General features: G+C 38.3%; 1 protein-coding gene across 1 annotated transcript in view; it reads left to right on the top strand.

The window, feature by feature from the left end:
• The first annotated feature begins 5,066 nt into the window (after positions 1-5,066).
• Positions 5,067-17,066, top strand: part of LOC139727820 (thyroid hormone receptor beta-like) — a 45,798-nt gene continuing 33,798 nt past the window's right edge. Inside the window, exon 1 of the mRNA XM_071638792.1 lies at positions 5,067-5,127. Within this exon, the coding sequence (XP_071494893.1) occupies positions 5,067-5,127 (61 nt within the window). The remainder of the gene's footprint in view (positions 5,128-17,066) is intronic.

A 17,066-nucleotide genomic window follows, 5' to 3' on the forward strand; every position in this document is an offset into this window, starting at 1 on the left:
ACTAGAGATTGTCCAACGTTGTGTTGTTCTACCCTCTATGAATCTTGGTGTCTGTATTAGTAGACTACGCATGTCCACGGTCAGCAAGAATACCAGATAGAGACTTGCGTAACATTGCATAATCACAAATTGACCTCATAACAACCCTTTCGGTCATGAGCGACGAAGCGATACAGAACATCGATATCTCAGAAGTCGTATCGGACTCCTACAATCGACACGGGTGCATAGTATTTCCGAAGGGACTGCGCTCAATGGTTTATGTTCTTATTTTGAAGATACATATCAGAAATATATTTGCTGCTACTTTTCGGGATTATTTTGGAGAAACATGATGTAATTTGTGACGTTTCTTTCTTTCGGAAGAAAGAATTTGTTCATGCCATCACTCTAGAGTAACATTCTTCCCCCTCTCACCCTTCAAGTGGATCAGTCCAGATCGGAGAGCGGCAGTGAGCTGGCGCATGGCTGCAGAATAGCATGCATACGATTCTCCAGTTTGATTGCGGCGAATCTCTGGTCAATTTTATAGTTGACGACACCACTATTGTGCTTATCTCCAAGACTAGCCACCTCATGTACTTAGCGGTCTGGGCACTGCTGCTGACCGCTCGAGTGGACGGACGGTTGATTGCCGGACAATTTGACCTGAAGAAAGAAAAGAGTATGGGGCTTGCAACTCGAGGATTTGGACTGTGATGGTGCAGAGCTTCAGCCCAGCGAGTGAAGCTTCTACGCTTTCCGAAACATCGCCGAGACCGTTCAGGAAAACTCGCTTTTTCATTTGTTTCAATGATCAGCACATATTTTATTGCATTTTAACTCGGCTTTGGACACCTCAGATATTATTATTTCGTTCTTGTAATCGTACTTATCGCATGAACAGCTCCTGGTTTGTCTCCAAAGATTAGAGTGGATTTTTGAACGATCCAACCTAAGATTCCCGCTTGGCTTGGGATTTCCTATTTCGCTTCTGAATTCTGCACCTTTCTTTTTACTGGACATTTCACCGTTTTTAGACGTGGTGAGCGGTTCTTCGTCGAGGCCAAAAATGTCCAAATTCAAACTAGGTAAGTTCATCCTCAACATATTTTTTTTTTCTTCACATTTATTACATTTATGAAGATGTTCTCCATGCAGCGCGCTGTCCCACGGACCTGTGTTGAACATTACGCTGTTGTGATGTCAGTCAATGTTTTACGGCTTGTCCCCAACCAAGGTCTTTTCGCCCGCGCGTCCTTCGCCCAAACAAGACATGGCTATTGGGCGCGTGCCCGATTTGTTAGTCAGTCTGCATTTCGCGAAACAAAAGGTAGATTTGGTCTTCTGGAGTCCGCGTTTTATCTGGTTGACCAAGGCAATCAGTCTTGTCTGGAAAGTTATAAAATTACCTTGAATAAAATCTACCAAGCATGTTATGTTGGTTGGCCTGGGGCGGGATTGTGATGATGTGATGATGTTTGGCAGATGCGGTCTGAATACCAGTGCAATTACTTCAATGTTCAAGAGAAAGGAACTATTCTCACCATAGTCACATCAAACTGAAGCTGAGCATGTCCATGGCAACCACAGCACCATTTTATGTGCATTTGCAATGTTGTTTGTAAAATGGTAGAAGGAAACCATATAATTCCTGTGAATCAAGTATGAAAACATATACAAAGGTGCTTCATATTTATGTGTAAAAAAAGTTGGGTTTTGATTTGTGCAAGGTAAACCAAGGATGAAGTTGTGTCCATTAATTTCGAAATATGAATTTGAACATGCAAAGAGAAGTATATGATATATTACTATATGTCTCTCCCTCCATTGCATTTAATGCAATTTTGATGCAAACTTAAATGTTGATATTGATATTCAGGTATCAAAGTTTACTGGCAGGTATGTGCTGGTAGATGGTGAGGTAGGTGGTCAGGTGACAGTCACTAATCAGATTATTAGAACATCGGATTTATTCTGTCACATGAACTTTTACATGTTTAACAATACACACAGGCAAGCATGATAAAGTGCAATAGGAAACATGGTTACGCAAAATAAGACTTAGGGTATATACTTGAAGAGTTTGTTCGCAAAAACCGATAAGTCCATATTTGCCAAATGGAGATATTTGCGATTAAAGGTCAAGAAAAATAAAGATGATAATAAGAAAATTTTTGCTTCTTTTGACCATAACTTCAAAAATGTACCTTTATATGTAGTGACCAATATATCATTTAAAAGGTATTATTTTGTACTTTCATGACAGAGACCGTACTTCAAAATCTTCAAAAATGGACTTATTGGTTTTTGTGAACAAACTCTTCACTTGCAAGCATTCTTACAGTCATTGTCTTTCTTGGTGTTGCACTGTCACTTGTTCTTTCTCAGTCTATCCTGATGCTCTCCTTTAAAAAACTTTTTGTTCACATTTCGTGTAGGCTATTTAACTCTTTATGTGCCATGGTGGAAACCCCCTGTGTGCCACATTATTCTGAGACACCAACGTAGTAATGCGTTGAGAAAATATTCTGTTGTTCAAGTCTATAAAACTTTTACAGAATTCTGTTGAATTGCAGACGAAGTGAGCAAAGTTGTAGAGAAAATGCCAAGCTTTGCATTGATGTAAATTCTATGACAAATCTATAATTGTTTTTCTTTCAAATGCCCAGTAGCTACATTAATGTAAGTGTGTGACTTTTTGCACACAAAGTAGTGACAGAAACTTAGAATTTGCAAGGAAATTCAGTATGAAACACTGCTTCTTAGTCAATCACCAAATAAATATGCAAGCTATAGACGAGAGGAACGGAATCACGAGAAGCGCTTTCATTGTAATATGGCATTTGGCGATATATTGATCGGTTTGGGCGGGCTTGTGCGTTTGAGTGGAATATGCGAAGTTGGCACACCGTCGACTGAGTCGGATGTGCAAACGTGGCACATAAAGAGTGAACAATACTTACCATCGATTATACAGATTCAAATATTTACAGTGTTTTTTTTTCTATCCCTAACTCATATTTTAGAACTATTTTAAAGCACGAGTGCTGGGTTTTTGTTTCTTCTGCAAATGATAAATTATGTCTTTATCCCTCAGTTGCCTTGGGATATTTGAACAAGGGGCTTCGTAAAACAAGTAGAAGTACAGCAACAAGGCTACCATGTGAATTGCTTGTGACTGGACCATGAATTCTTACATAACTCCACTCAAACCGATACGGATGGATGGTTTGGTGGTGTGATCGGTGAATTCTGAGGCATTTTATTATTTTTTTGTGTGTGTTGAGGAATTTTATTTTCTGTTGCTCTTGATATGCCAATCTTTGTGAATCTTAATCGGGTTTTGCCTGCAGTGCTTGGTTTAGTTATTAGTCTTTTGGCAATAAGATTGTTAAAGGGATGGTACATTATTGGTGGAGATGAGAATTGGGCTTTTAACTTTTTGCGAGATACCAAGAAAACACTTATGATATAGTACAGAGCATTCCATTTTAAGAGGAATTCAAAGTTTTTTTGATGGAAATTGGGTTTGGAATGACTGAAACATCAAAAAACAAAGTAAAACTAAGCGATCGTAATAAAGTGTGGGTCCCACACTTATTAGAATCACTTTTTTTTTGGATATCTCAGCCATTTCAAAACCAATTTTCATCAAATGTTGAATTCCTCATAGAATTACATGCTCTTTCATATTTTATCAGAGGTTTCTCATTATCTCACCAAAAAATGTTAGAAACCTGAAATTAGGTCTCAACCAAAACTGTACGATCCCTTTAACATCAAGAATAATTGTAGCGAAATTTTTATACACATATTAAAATTACGGATACATGCTGTGACTTCTTCCTTTTCCTTTATCCTTTGTGTTTGTTGGTTTATTTTCAAGAATTCAACCATGATATCACTTACATGGGTGGTATCTAATATCCTTTTATGCTGTGCCACATTGAACGCAATATTTTCTATAGTAAAGGTACAGAAATTAAGAGAAAACATCATTGTACAGGTAGGCCATAAGTGATGAAAAGCCAAATGCCTATACATCTAATGGTGATCAGCATACATAGCAATGTAATGTTATTTTTTAGCTTATTGAAAGCATTGGGTAGTTTTTTTTTCATGTGCAAATTACAGTGATAGAGACTGAGATTGCCATTCACATTCATTTGCATTCTTTCTGAATCAACTAGAGCATATTTGGTACAAGTAATGATAACAGTATGACATTAGGCAAACAACAATTTCTGTGACTAGGTAAGTTTCTAGGTAAATGGACTAGGTAAGTTTCTAGGTAAATGGCATGAATTTTCATGATTATGAGACCAGATTGTCAATAACTGTTTCTCCAAAGAAAAAAAAAAATCCTTTTCACCAGCAATTCATGCTGCTGTAACTAGGCATCAAATCCCATGAAAGAGGTAGGGAAGAGTTGCCAAATACAATGTATTGAGAGTTGCAGGAGTTGATTTGGCGAGCATGACAATTTGGGTCTGAATTTGAAGACTAGGCATGTTTGCTTATTTCCCTGCGTGGTCATCAATGCAGAGGGGCCCCTTCAAGCAATAAAGGAAGACTGTCCGGTCCTCCAGAATAGACCTTAGCCATAGGGACAAGCCCAGGTCAAATGAAGTGTGTGCATTCAACAGCCAACTAATCCCTCCTCCCCCCTCCCCCCCCCCCCCCCCCCCCACCACCACCAGTTATGTAATGTTATGTAATAAGAAAAGTGGTGAACTCTGTAGAGGCAGGTGCAAGGCTGCAAGCATATCATTATTCTGTGAATATAGTGTGTGTGTGTGTGTGTGTGTGTGTGTGTGTGTGTGTGTGTGTGTGTGCATGGGGGGGGGGGTGGGTTGTGTGTTATTGTGTGTAAGGTGTGTGCATGAGTGAATGTATAAAGTAAGAGGATGGGAGAGGGGAGAGGGGGGGGGGGGAGGGGATAGCTGTGTTTGTTCCACACATACCTCCAGAGTCCAGGGAATGGCTGGATGAAAATAGACAAAAAAGGAAATTCTCTTTTGAGTGGTCAAATAATAGGGTATGGGTCCATCATGGCCTTCGAATACAGCAGCTGCTAGCCTTGGATGGATGTGGGTAGGGAGGTGGTCTACCTCCCTCCTATGGGTGAGACCACCAATGAGGATGGTATGGATGGCTCTGGCCAGAAGATGGTGCACATTCTTGTAAAGCATACCCCACCCATTTCTCTCCATAAACAGACCATTTCCAGTTCCATTGAAGTTGAAAGAAGAAGAAAATGTCTGCACATATTGTGACCTCTTGATTTTTAATGTACATATTGCCAAACGTAGCTTCAGAGTTCTGCTCACAGGAATTAGGGTACCAGTATTCACATGATTATTATTATTTTTTTTCTTGCCAGAATAACACAGAGACGTTCATGAAGGACACTGTGATTATACCAGGGGAGCATGAAGATGCCATAGCTGATCACATAAAGATGTGATCAGACTAACGATTTACTGAAATAAACCAAAGAATGTTCTCCTGGCCTTATCATCATTACTTTTACTGGCAAATACCAACAGACATCTCTAGTCTTTTAAGTAGTATAGAAATGTATTGGAAGTCAATAAAGGCATACATCATGGTAAAGTAGAACCATTCTTTGGTACTTCATGCATTTGTAAGTTACTGCACTCCACACAAAATGACAGTTTACAAACTGCCTGTATATTGTAGTTTCAGATGTATGTATGCCTGTCTACCCATCAAGTACATTGTATGTCTGTAATTGTATGTTTGTGGTTGTATGTAAGTCTGTTCAATGGATGTAGGTCCTGTAGTGCATAGGCTATATATTTTTAAAATGATACACATTAAACACACATCGAATACACTCTGCAATGACCTTGGTGACCTGAAGATTCAACTCTCTTTCACTCCCTGTCTACTTGATCCTTGACCCCAAGCCCAGGTTACACCAACAATGGCCCAGACTGGATTTAATTAGTAAGATTAGCAGAAGCTGGTAGAAGCACCCTCCACACCCCCTCCTTTTTTTGTGTCAGAGGTGTGTGAGGACACCCTTTCCACAATCCTCTTTACCCCCCCTGGCATAATAAGATCAGATGCTCTTGAATCTTATGGGGGAGGTGATAACACAAAAGAGGGGAGGACTTGGGGAGACAACTGGAGTTCTTTGTTATGGCCAGGAGAAATTCTTCCTGACTCACCACCAACACCTTGTCTTAGGGCTGTTGGCTGTCGGAGGAAGCTTGCAGATTATGTAATCAATTTGCATATTAGACTGGAGAGGAAGGAAACCTCCCCCTACACCCAAGCCTAGCTTAGCCTCAAAAGCTGTGGCCAGCCAAGCAGAAGTTCAGGCGCATTGGGCTTTTGTGGCTGCATGGTTTCTAGAGCTGGCTGTCGATGCATAATTAATGAAGCTGCCATTATAGCGACCACAGTACACTTGTTCAAAGCGAATCCAGAGTGTTCATTGTGAGTGGCCATGGTCGACAGTAGTTTCATTACTACTACCAAATATTCTTGTCATTAAACAAACTGAGGCTGTGTTTCGTTTTTCAGATTTTGAAATACTGTAAAACGTGGAATGTTCGTGTGCATTTTAATGCAAATTTCGTGAAAGCCAAGGTTTGTGAAATAAAGATGCCTGCGAAAGTTCGTGTCCTCACATGCATTGAATGTTTAATAGAGGCAACTCGCGAAAATTTCATGCCGCAAAAGAGGCTATTGGCTCCAATTCGCGAAAATTTCATGCTGCGAAAATATCATGTTTTACAGTAATATCTTTCAAATTCCTTCCTGTCGTGCTTTACACCCGTATGCTGTCATGATGACTGTTTCATATGGAAATATCATGTTGAATTTGAACACTGAATTGCATTCACTCAGACTCTTGAAACTTAGTACCAAGATCCATGTTGGTCTTATCATGTCACAACTACAGCTCACAGCTTCTCATGCTGTATAGCTGGGCAGGCTGGTAGGCCCATGTTACTGTTTGTACTGACTGCTATAGTAGTTAGTACTACTGCTGTAAGTCTGCTTCTGAGATTGAGAAAAAACAAAACAATATCAATATTGAGAAAAAACAAAACAACACAAAACAAAGTAATTTTCTTGAAATGTAAAGAAGATACTTCTTTTTCTTTAAAAAAGAGTTGAAAAAAGGAACAAACAAACAGACCCACAAATCATTGGACAAAAGTTTGACACCAGTTTCAGACCCACAATTTTTTTTTTTTTCTGCAGGAAAGATCTGCAATACCTGCTGTTGTACAGGCCTATGTGTGAAGTTGAAGCTGAGGCAAGTTGCTCCATTCTTTGCCATTCGGCTGTGGCATGTTCTCTGTCACAGTCTTCTATTTTGTGGGATGCTCCTGAATTTTTTCAGGATCTGTTCTTTTCTGCGCCCCAATTTGCTCTGCTGTTTTGCAGCACATATTGCGCAACTGGCTGAAGTTGAGATAATTATGTCATAGTGTGAGCTGATTAGGGTCTGACTTGTGGCAGCAGAGTAAAGGAACATGCACATACAAACGCTTTCATGGAAGTCATTATGTAACATGGAATTTAGAGGACAAAGGAGCGATGGAGAGAGAGAGATAGTAATAGAAAATGATCACCCCCGTGGGGCCATGGTTGACCTGAGTGAACCTTGCTCACCAAGGCCACAACTCCCAGCTAGTTCCCTCGCTGACCGGAATGTATACATGCAACATTTGCCAAGTAATGCTAGGTACTAAGCACACCAATGCACAAAAAGAAAACATTCGCATGAGTAAGATGACGCTGAGCAAAGTAGTCTCGTTTCCAAACAGTGTTTTCTTTTTTAAGCACCTGTTCGTGGCTGCTTGGACAGTAGAGTATTTCATACCATTCAAAGTATTGTGTTGCAAATTTGTGGGTATGAGAAAGTAGCTTTTTCCTTGAACTTATAAAGAAAAAAGCATCACACATTTATGTCACACCAAATGATTTACAAGTAGAAGAATTTCATAATCATTTTGATGGTCATCTCAAACCTACATGTACTTGAGTTGAATAATTTGTCCATGGCCATCAAAATATACATGTAGGCCTACTACTGGTTAATGTGGGGACATGCATCAATGACTGAGTGCTGTAGTGATTACAGGTCATTAATTGTGACTTGAAAAATTAAGTTAAGTTAATTATGGCAGATGTACTCTCTTATGACCTGTTGTTTACATCTATACACTTGAACAAAAACTATTGTTATTTTCCTTTCTTCGAAATCAGTTTCTTAGAGGTCATGTGAATTATGACAATTCTTGTGTGTGGAAAAAAAAATCTTGTGCAATTGTGATATGCATGGTGATGCTAATATTGGATAATCTCCTTGTTTTTTTTTTGCAATTATTTGCCTTGCACCAGGGTTTTAAGTGAAATACGAAATACAGATTATTGTCCAGTTGCCGTCCTCTCATAGCACTAATTCCAAATGAGCATGTTCAGGGTTTGCAATGTTTATGGTTTTGTAATCTGCAGTTTAGAGATATAGGCCTAAAGTACTTTTCTGGCAGTTGAGTGAGTTTTATCTTATAGTCTGCTGATGTATGAACAGTATCAAGTAAAATAAAAAAATTGCAGCATAATCTAAAAACCGACGAGTCCCGAGTGTGAATACACATGGTGTATGGCTTGATCCTACAATAGATACATGTATGTCAAGTGTTCTCAATGATATCACCTGCATGTAGGCCTACATGTATGTCATGACCTTATGTTTTCTCTGAATTGATAACATCCTGTGTTACATAATGTGTGTGACTTGTCATCAGGACAAACTGCTAGTGTGACAAATGCCATACCCCCCTCCCAATATCACCATTACCAACACCACCACTGCTAGTGTAGATACAAATAATAGGCTTACATGTAGGCCCTATATGTATACCATGTAACCTGGGAGGTGCTCACCTCCATGATGTAACTGGGGAGGGGATTTTCCAGCTTCTGTTTGGCTCAGAACTCACTGAATGCTCATATTATACCCATCCATGTGTTATGATATGGGTATAACCCAATGGCGGTGGAGTGAGGGCTTGCATTCTTTGATCACAGTACATTAACCCATTGAGGACGCGCGGACTGATTATGCTACAACATGCATTTTCCATAGACACCTGCCTGAGTACACTCGGGACTTGTCCTCAGTGGTATAGTCTTGGTTGCGGTGGGGCTTCCATTTTCCAACTATTTTGTGAAATAACGAGAAACTTCTCATGAAATATGAAAGATATTCAAAACAAAGCGATTCCAATAAAAGGTGGGACCTACCTTTTATTAGGATCTCTTTGTTTTACTTTTATTTTCATATGTCTCAGCCGTTTCAAGACCCAATTTTCATTGAATAAACTTTCAATTCCCCTTAAAATTGTTTGCTCTTTAACATTATCCTCATAAAGTGGTATCCAAGTGTCTCGCAAAAACTTAAAAACTAAATCACCACTACTATACCATCCCTTTAATCACGCTGCTTTGGAATTTCAGCATGTATTACAATCTGTTGACAATTTGTGTGCAGACCCAAGTGCCCTCTCTTTATTTGGCACTCTTATTTTCAGAAGAGAAAAAAGTGTGAAATAAACAAAAAGAGATAGAAGAAACACATTTTCTCCAAAATAATTGTACACCATGTACAATTGTAAGACTGCCATCTGTTTGTTTGACAGAATAATAATTTGTCCGTCTTGCTAGAGCTGCATGGAATAATCAAAGAGCAGGTTTTAATATCTAACAAAGTCAATTTGTCCATCAGCATCCAAAATTTCATAATGAATAGAAGCTGCTAAAAACTAGAACATCAAAGACAGCATACAACTGTAGATGAGAACGAATAGGTATTTGGGCCAGAAAAAGTGGAAAGTTGCATTAATTGTGAATGTGCCATTAATATCATATACAAATAATGTATTTGCATAGAACAAGCCAGCAGCTAGAATTGCTGCTGTATTGACCTGTAAACAACAGGAAATGGATCCTTTCATAAATTAGGCCTACATATTGTAGGACCCTATGCCACATACACGTGTATCTTCAGTCTTGAGGACAAGAAGATTCTCTCTGGAAGTATTGTGAACATTGTCCCAGCACATCTGATTGTAGATTCCCTTCCGAAATGAAGCCTCTGAAAACATTATAATGTATGAAGAGATAAATGGTAAAAATAATACTGACAGTCATTGTCACTTAAAGGGCAAAAATTAAGTTTGAGACTTTATCAGAGATATGTAAACTGTTATTTTTTTTCTTCAGTATATTTCATGGCTCTGTTTTGCCCAAATATACTGCAGATTTCATGAAAATACTGGAGGTTCTTATTCTTCAAATTGTATTACGGCCTACTATGCCTTACACATTTCTATTGCATTGTGTGGAAACTACTAGATTTTTTTTTCACTGAAAATATGCTTTTTCAGTCATCAGAGTTGTGAAATGCTGTTTTCAAGGTTGACATCCTTGCTTTTTTTTTCTTTGATAATTGTTCCCATATTGGCAGAACACTACCAAGTTAATATTCTGTGCAGTTTTGCTATGCATATCTTGAGATGCGTGTCCTCCTGCTGTTAAACTCCCCTGGACCTTTTATGACATCATTATTGTAATGACCTGAATGTTATGTAACATTGGATAATGGTGGGGAAAGTGGATGCCAAGATGCTGGTAAGCCTGGCATGCTGATGAGCACAAGAAGAATGCTTCATTTGGTACCCTCATTCTGAAGGCTATTGTCATCATTACGCCCAATTCACTTATCAGGCTTGTAATACCGAACCAAAAGAAAGTTTGACCTGCACATCAGGTCGATATTATAGTATAAGCCTTGTAAGGGTGTTCATAGGGCAGATGAAAGGTTCAGCGATTGGCAACCTGGTTTTGATTGCTATAGCAATTTTGACTTCCTTCATGAGAGGTGGTATTTTGCACCCCAAATAGCACGTGGGCCCTGGTTCATAAAAGATGTTAGGATGACAACTCTTGCTGGAATGGCAACTTCCAATAGCAACAGCCAATCAGGAAGCTGGATTCTTGATTACCATGACAATTGCTATTCCAGCAAGAGTTGTTATCGTATCAACCTTTTATGAAATGAGGTCCTGGAGGGTCTCTTACAGTTCAAACCTTAGTTTGCTGGGGAAGATTTAAATCTTTAAAAGTGCTAACCTTCCAGTGCTAAACTAGAATCATTGAAGTTTAAAACTTTGAGTTATTAAACTGTAAGATAAGAAATTTTGTCTGAACCTACACTGAAATGATATGTTGCAGTTAAGTGACATTCAAAGGACAGGGGGGTGTTTCATAAAGCTGTTCATAAAGTTACGAACAACTTACGAGCGACTGGTAATCAGTTCTGATGTGCTATACTTATCAGAATTTCCATAATTCAGCACAAGAACTGATCACCAGTCGCTCGTAAAATGTTCGTAACTTTACAAACATCTTTATGAAACAGGGCCCAGGTGGAGTTTGTTCAAATGTTATTTGTCCACGTGTGGTGTTTCAGAAAGATTTTTTCCTCATATTCAGTGATAATGCATGTAGGTACCTACAATGTACATGGTAGATGTATTCCTCTCTGTCATGTAATTTGTCATTCTAATGATTTCTTTCTTTTGTTTCCCATATTTGCTTTATCTTTCGTACAGGAGAGAGCCATGAAAAAAGTGAGTAAAAGTTTGGTATGTTTGTCTTGCCTGTCTTTTATGTTCATGCCTTGTATAACACATTTTTCCTTTGTCTTTCTGTCAGGCTATCTGTTGTGAAACTGTAAAACTGTTTGTTTGTATGTCATCTCACTGAGTAGGCCTAATTAATGTCTACAATATTGTACCTTTGTGAATGGTTGTACTGTAGATATTTAAAAAAGGATACAACTTTTGGACAGTTTGGGGCAGGTGATACTGGAATAAATTAGGATAGTTATGAGAAATGAATAATTCATGTTGACAACAGATAACCTAATGCCTAAACTGTTACTAAAAAGACAGTCAATGTGAAAAATTATGCTTTGATATCTTGTAATTTTGTTAGATATTTTTATACAAACAACATCTGTAAGGTTTTAAAAGTAAAACAAAAACGAGAAGCAGAGTATTGATTGTTTAACAAGTTCATTTTTAATATTGATTGCTATTATCTTCAAGGTGGGTTAACTTTGGTAATTCAATTTCAGAAAGGATCTATACCGAATGATCTGTCCTAGTAAAGTAAAATTGAATGTCTGACATTATAATGTAATTGTGTAGGGCTTTATACATACAAATACTGCAAATCTGTCAGTTAGGAAGAGTAGCCAATCGGCCTATTAAGTCCTCATGCACAGAGTGAAATATAATATTGAAATGCATGTTTCTCTCCGTTACCATGCCTGTTGTATTGTAGGCCAGTGTAAGTTTCATTTCCATTGTCTCTTTCTCTGCCAGTTTTGTAATAACAGTCAGCTTTCCTTTACTTTTCTTTCATCCTTTCTACTTCGACTTTCCTCTTGTTATGTATACCAGTTTAAGAACAAAATGAAAGGTCATGCATACCTGACATGATAGTGAATATACAAATTTGTACCTTGTTACAGGGCATTAGCTTAAATTGATTGTATAGTTTTGGTTCAGACCTAACATCAGGTTTCTAACATTTTCTGGTGAGATATTAATGAGAAACCTCACATAAAATATGAAAGAGTATGTAATTCCAAGAGGAATTCAAGGTTTATTTGATGAAAATTTGTTTTGAAGTGGCTGAAATAGCAAAATAAAACCCAAAACCATAAAACTTCATTTTTGGGTGTTTCAGCCATCGTAAAATTGCTTTTTATCTAATAAGCTTAGAATAGCTCTTAGAATGACATGCTCTGTATTATTTCATAAGTGGTATCTTGGTATCTCACAAAAAGTTAAAGGCCTAATCCTCACCTCCACCAACACTATAGGCCCTAATGCATGGTTCTACAAGCCCACTTGCCCCCCCTTTAATGTGGTTGAATGCCATGGTGGTCATTCCCCTCACAATAAAAAGAACTAAAAAAAAAAAACAAATACAAGAAAGAGAGAAAAAAAAAAGGTACAATGTAGGATACAAAGATATGACACAGAACAGTGCAACTGTGTGCAACCATACACAAATGTATCTCTGTCTTGCAGATGTGTCCCCTAGCTCCACCACATCCACAATTGTGATAAATTTTTAAGTCAAGCTCGTCATTTCCACATAATGAGGTCATTGACTTTCCAAGAACATTGTCTGGTGCATGTATTTCTGAGAAATGCCAGTGTGTGTGTGTGTGTGTGTGTGTGTGTGTGTGTGTGTGTTTGTGTGTGTACCACTATGACTATACAAAGTTGTGCATGGTTAGGACATTGTATATTGTGTGAGGCCTTTTGATAAATACACATAAAAAGATATAAAGTTCCTTTGTTTACACAAGTGTTAGAAGTGTGGGTGTGAATCCAAATGTGTGTTTCTCTTTGAAGTACAGTAGCTTGCATGTTTGATTTCTTTGGCATATGAGTCACTTTAGAAATAATACCTGTCTCACAACAGAAAATGAGAATCAAGTTATGAAAATAAAGAAGAGGAGTTGTGCAGGAAAGTGAGGTGGCGTGGAATTGATCAAGACATGGATTGTAATATCCATTTTGTTCTTATTATTGATCCTAATGAGAACTTTCATATACAGTCATTACTTTTGGTACTTATTGCAGAAATCTGTATGTGGAGAATCAAAAGTTTGGTCACACACTTCAGCAAAATTGTGAGGAGTGCAATAGGCGGCCGAAAAAATAGTAAATATCAAAAAAGTCGATGCGGCAACTGAAAATCGATGCGGGCGGGGAGCGGGCTGGGACGAGAATTTTGAATTTCTTGGTATTTTCAGCGCCATTTTGAAAATAGTAAATAGTAAAAAAATCGATGCGGTAGCCAAAATCAATGCACGCGAGGACGAGAAACTGGTTTGTTTTTTTACTTGGCCTAGTCCTCAAGTTACTTACTTGGTGCATCAAAGAAAGTTATCTAAGATTGTGGATCAGATTGAAAAGAAATTTTTATAAAAAGAGAAAATACCATGGGGAGAGACTAATTTTCCTTGAATGATGACAGAAACAGTATTTTTTTTTCTAGATTTTCAGCAATATCTGGTCTACAGATATTGAAGGATGTAGGCCTACATGCAGATGTAGGCCTACATGCACAGGGTGCCGTTCGTTATTCCGAAGGCTCGTAATTCCGAAGATTCGTTATTCCGTTAATGCGAAAATGAAAAAGGGTTTGTTAATCCGAACATTTGTGACGTTATTCTGAAGGTTCGTAAATTCGAAAATGAAATAGGGTTCGCTATTCCGAAGGCTCGTTTATCCGAAAATGAAATAGGGTTCATTATTCCGAAGGTTCGTTAATCTGAAAATGAAATAGGATTCATTATTCCGAAGGTTCGTCGATCCGAAATGATATAGGCCCTAGGGTCCGTAACAAACCTACGGAATAAAGAGCTTTGTTTCATTTTGGGATGAACAAACCTTCGGAATAACAAACCTTATTTCATTTTCGGATGAATGAACCTTCTGAATCACAAACCTCATCACATTTTCGGATTAACGAACCTTCGGAATAACGAACCTTTGGAATAATGAACCTTCGGAATAACGAACCTTTGGAATAACGAGCTGTAACCACATGCACATACCACTCCTGAGTGTTTGTGAATTGTCTACTATAATGGATGCCATTGAGTGGTTTCATTATGGGTGATTTCTCCTTTGTATCACACATCAAACTCACTGTTTTAATATTCTTTAAACTGACATGTGTACCGGTAGTATTAGTCTACTAGTAGCCTATAGTCATAGTCAAACATCTACTGATAGCTTGAATTACTTCGTCTCCATTTCCATTTACCATATTAAAGTGAATGTCTCCGAGATAGAATGGAGCAGTACTGCTCTTTTTGCAAAATGTGTAGTAGCTATCGTGATTCTAGCAGTTTAAGATGAAATGTCTTTTCTCATGAATAATGATGATGTGACAAGAGACCATTTGTAACTTTGAAGATAGAACTAGAAGGAATCATTCTATATTTTCAATTATTTCTGGCAAATCTGTTGGTTGGTAACCTCACTTTCTGGATGCTCAACACCAGATGCTGCAGCATCTTGTTGGTATGGGAAGAGATTAACAAGGATGACGACCACTTATTTGACCTTTGATTGAAGTTAAATGAGTATTAACATGGAGAAAGTTGTGCATGTGATACCTTTTGTTTCTGAATAATTATCAGAATTTAGATATTGCAAAACAAAGTGACAATTCTGTATCAATGAAATGATGTATTCAGTGTAGTTGTGAGAGTATTCACATTTAAGTTATTCATTTTAATAGTTGTCATCTACCTCTCAAGAGGTTTACCATCTAACAATTTTCTCACCTGATATATAGTCCTAGTAGAGACAGGAAATCTACTGGCATCTGTACCCTTTTCAACATGCACCATTCCATATCCAATGGTGCTCAGTTCATTTTGATGGAGGCCCCTGTCCAGTAATGGAGTTTATTATGTAATATTACATCACTTGGGCAAACAGCAGATGCAGAAGTCCCCCAGGCAGGGCTTTTGTTTAAATGTCATCTCCCCTGACCTGTACAGGCCTTCTATACAGCAAGCCAGGACATTCGCCCCCAGTGATGATATGATGTCTGTGGGTGTCCGTCTACTTTAGCTGGAAGCTGGCGGCTTGACCAGTGCCCTAATCATGGCCACTGAGGACATGGTCGCGGACAGGAATTTGTGGGGGCTTCTTGTGTCAACTCATCATGCCTGAGTGCTCTCTAGGCTCTGCTTTCAGACCCTTTTGCTGTTTTTTGTGCCTCTCTGCATCAAAGGTTGCCAGAGGCATTATGCTTTGGGGTTTTACATCTGTTCCTGGTCTTGTTACCATGTTTTTGAGAAAAATTGTAACCCAGTAAATTTTCTTTTGTATCTGACTTACAAGATTGCAAAGGTCAATTCTCAAGGTCAGTATTCATTCCAGATCACTGCATGCTTAAAAAATGGAAATGGTTGGCCATCGTCATAATTGCAGATAGAATGAATGCTTGAAAACGTGTAGGCTTCCAATCAGAGTCAATTCTAAGCAGCAGTCATATTGTGCTATTTTTTTTTTTTTTGGTGACACCAGATCATAGCTTTGTGGTAAAATCAACCACTTCTTGTATAGTAAAATATCTTGACAGTTAATTCAGCCTAATTCGCCCTAATCGGCCTATTCGCCCTAATTCACTCTTGCTAACTAGATTATAAATGTCTACCATGTATATGCACCTCCATTTTTCATCTAATGATTTGTCATTTCCTTCATTTTATATTAAATTTCACACCTGCGGGATGATGAAATTACAAGCGGATCCCGAAAGGCTGATTTTGTATTTGTGTAAGGACCTAACGAGGGAAAAGTCGGCCTCAGTCTGTGACATAGTTTGAGGTTAGCTGTTGCCTTACCACATTATTGGAGACATCCACATATTGTAGCTAGCTACTGAATCATTTGCAGGCATTGCACCAGCAAATACTGTAAAACCCGAAATTTTTCTGTGCATGAAAATTTTGTGAGGGGCCACGATTCACAGAAGTGAAACGCACACAAACAGTTTTGGCTACACAATGCATTACACGTATACTATACATGTTGTGTAGGCCTACTTTTAATTCTTTTGTGGTTGGCAGTTTGCAAAAGTTTCTGATGCTAAAAAGGTCATCAGCTACAATTGGCGAAAGTTTCATGCTGCATCATGCACATGTTTCTGGTTTTATACAGTATGGTGTTATTGTTGGAAACACCTGAAACCATTTGATGTTTGTCTATATTTTTGTTGCATCTTCATTGGCTATGTGGCAAATGATTCCTTTTTTTCATCTTTTCTCGTATTTTGAAAATGCTGCAACATTTCCCTACATTAGGGGTGTGTGTTTGTGTGTAAGTTTTTCGCCTTTGCCAAAGTGCTGTATGAGTCAAGTGTTCTCTTATAGGGAGCGTGTACACCTGTTGCACTCTTGGAAGTGGCTACCTTTGTGTATCATT

Source organism: Diadema antillarum, unplaced genomic scaffold (assembly GCF_040938485.1).
Source record: "Diadema antillarum isolate AM-2024a unplaced genomic scaffold, OU_Dant_1.0 seq00000155_RagTag, whole genome shotgun sequence".
NCBI classification, from domain to species: Eukaryota; Metazoa; Echinodermata; class Echinoidea; order Diadematoida; family Diadematidae; genus Diadema; species Diadema antillarum.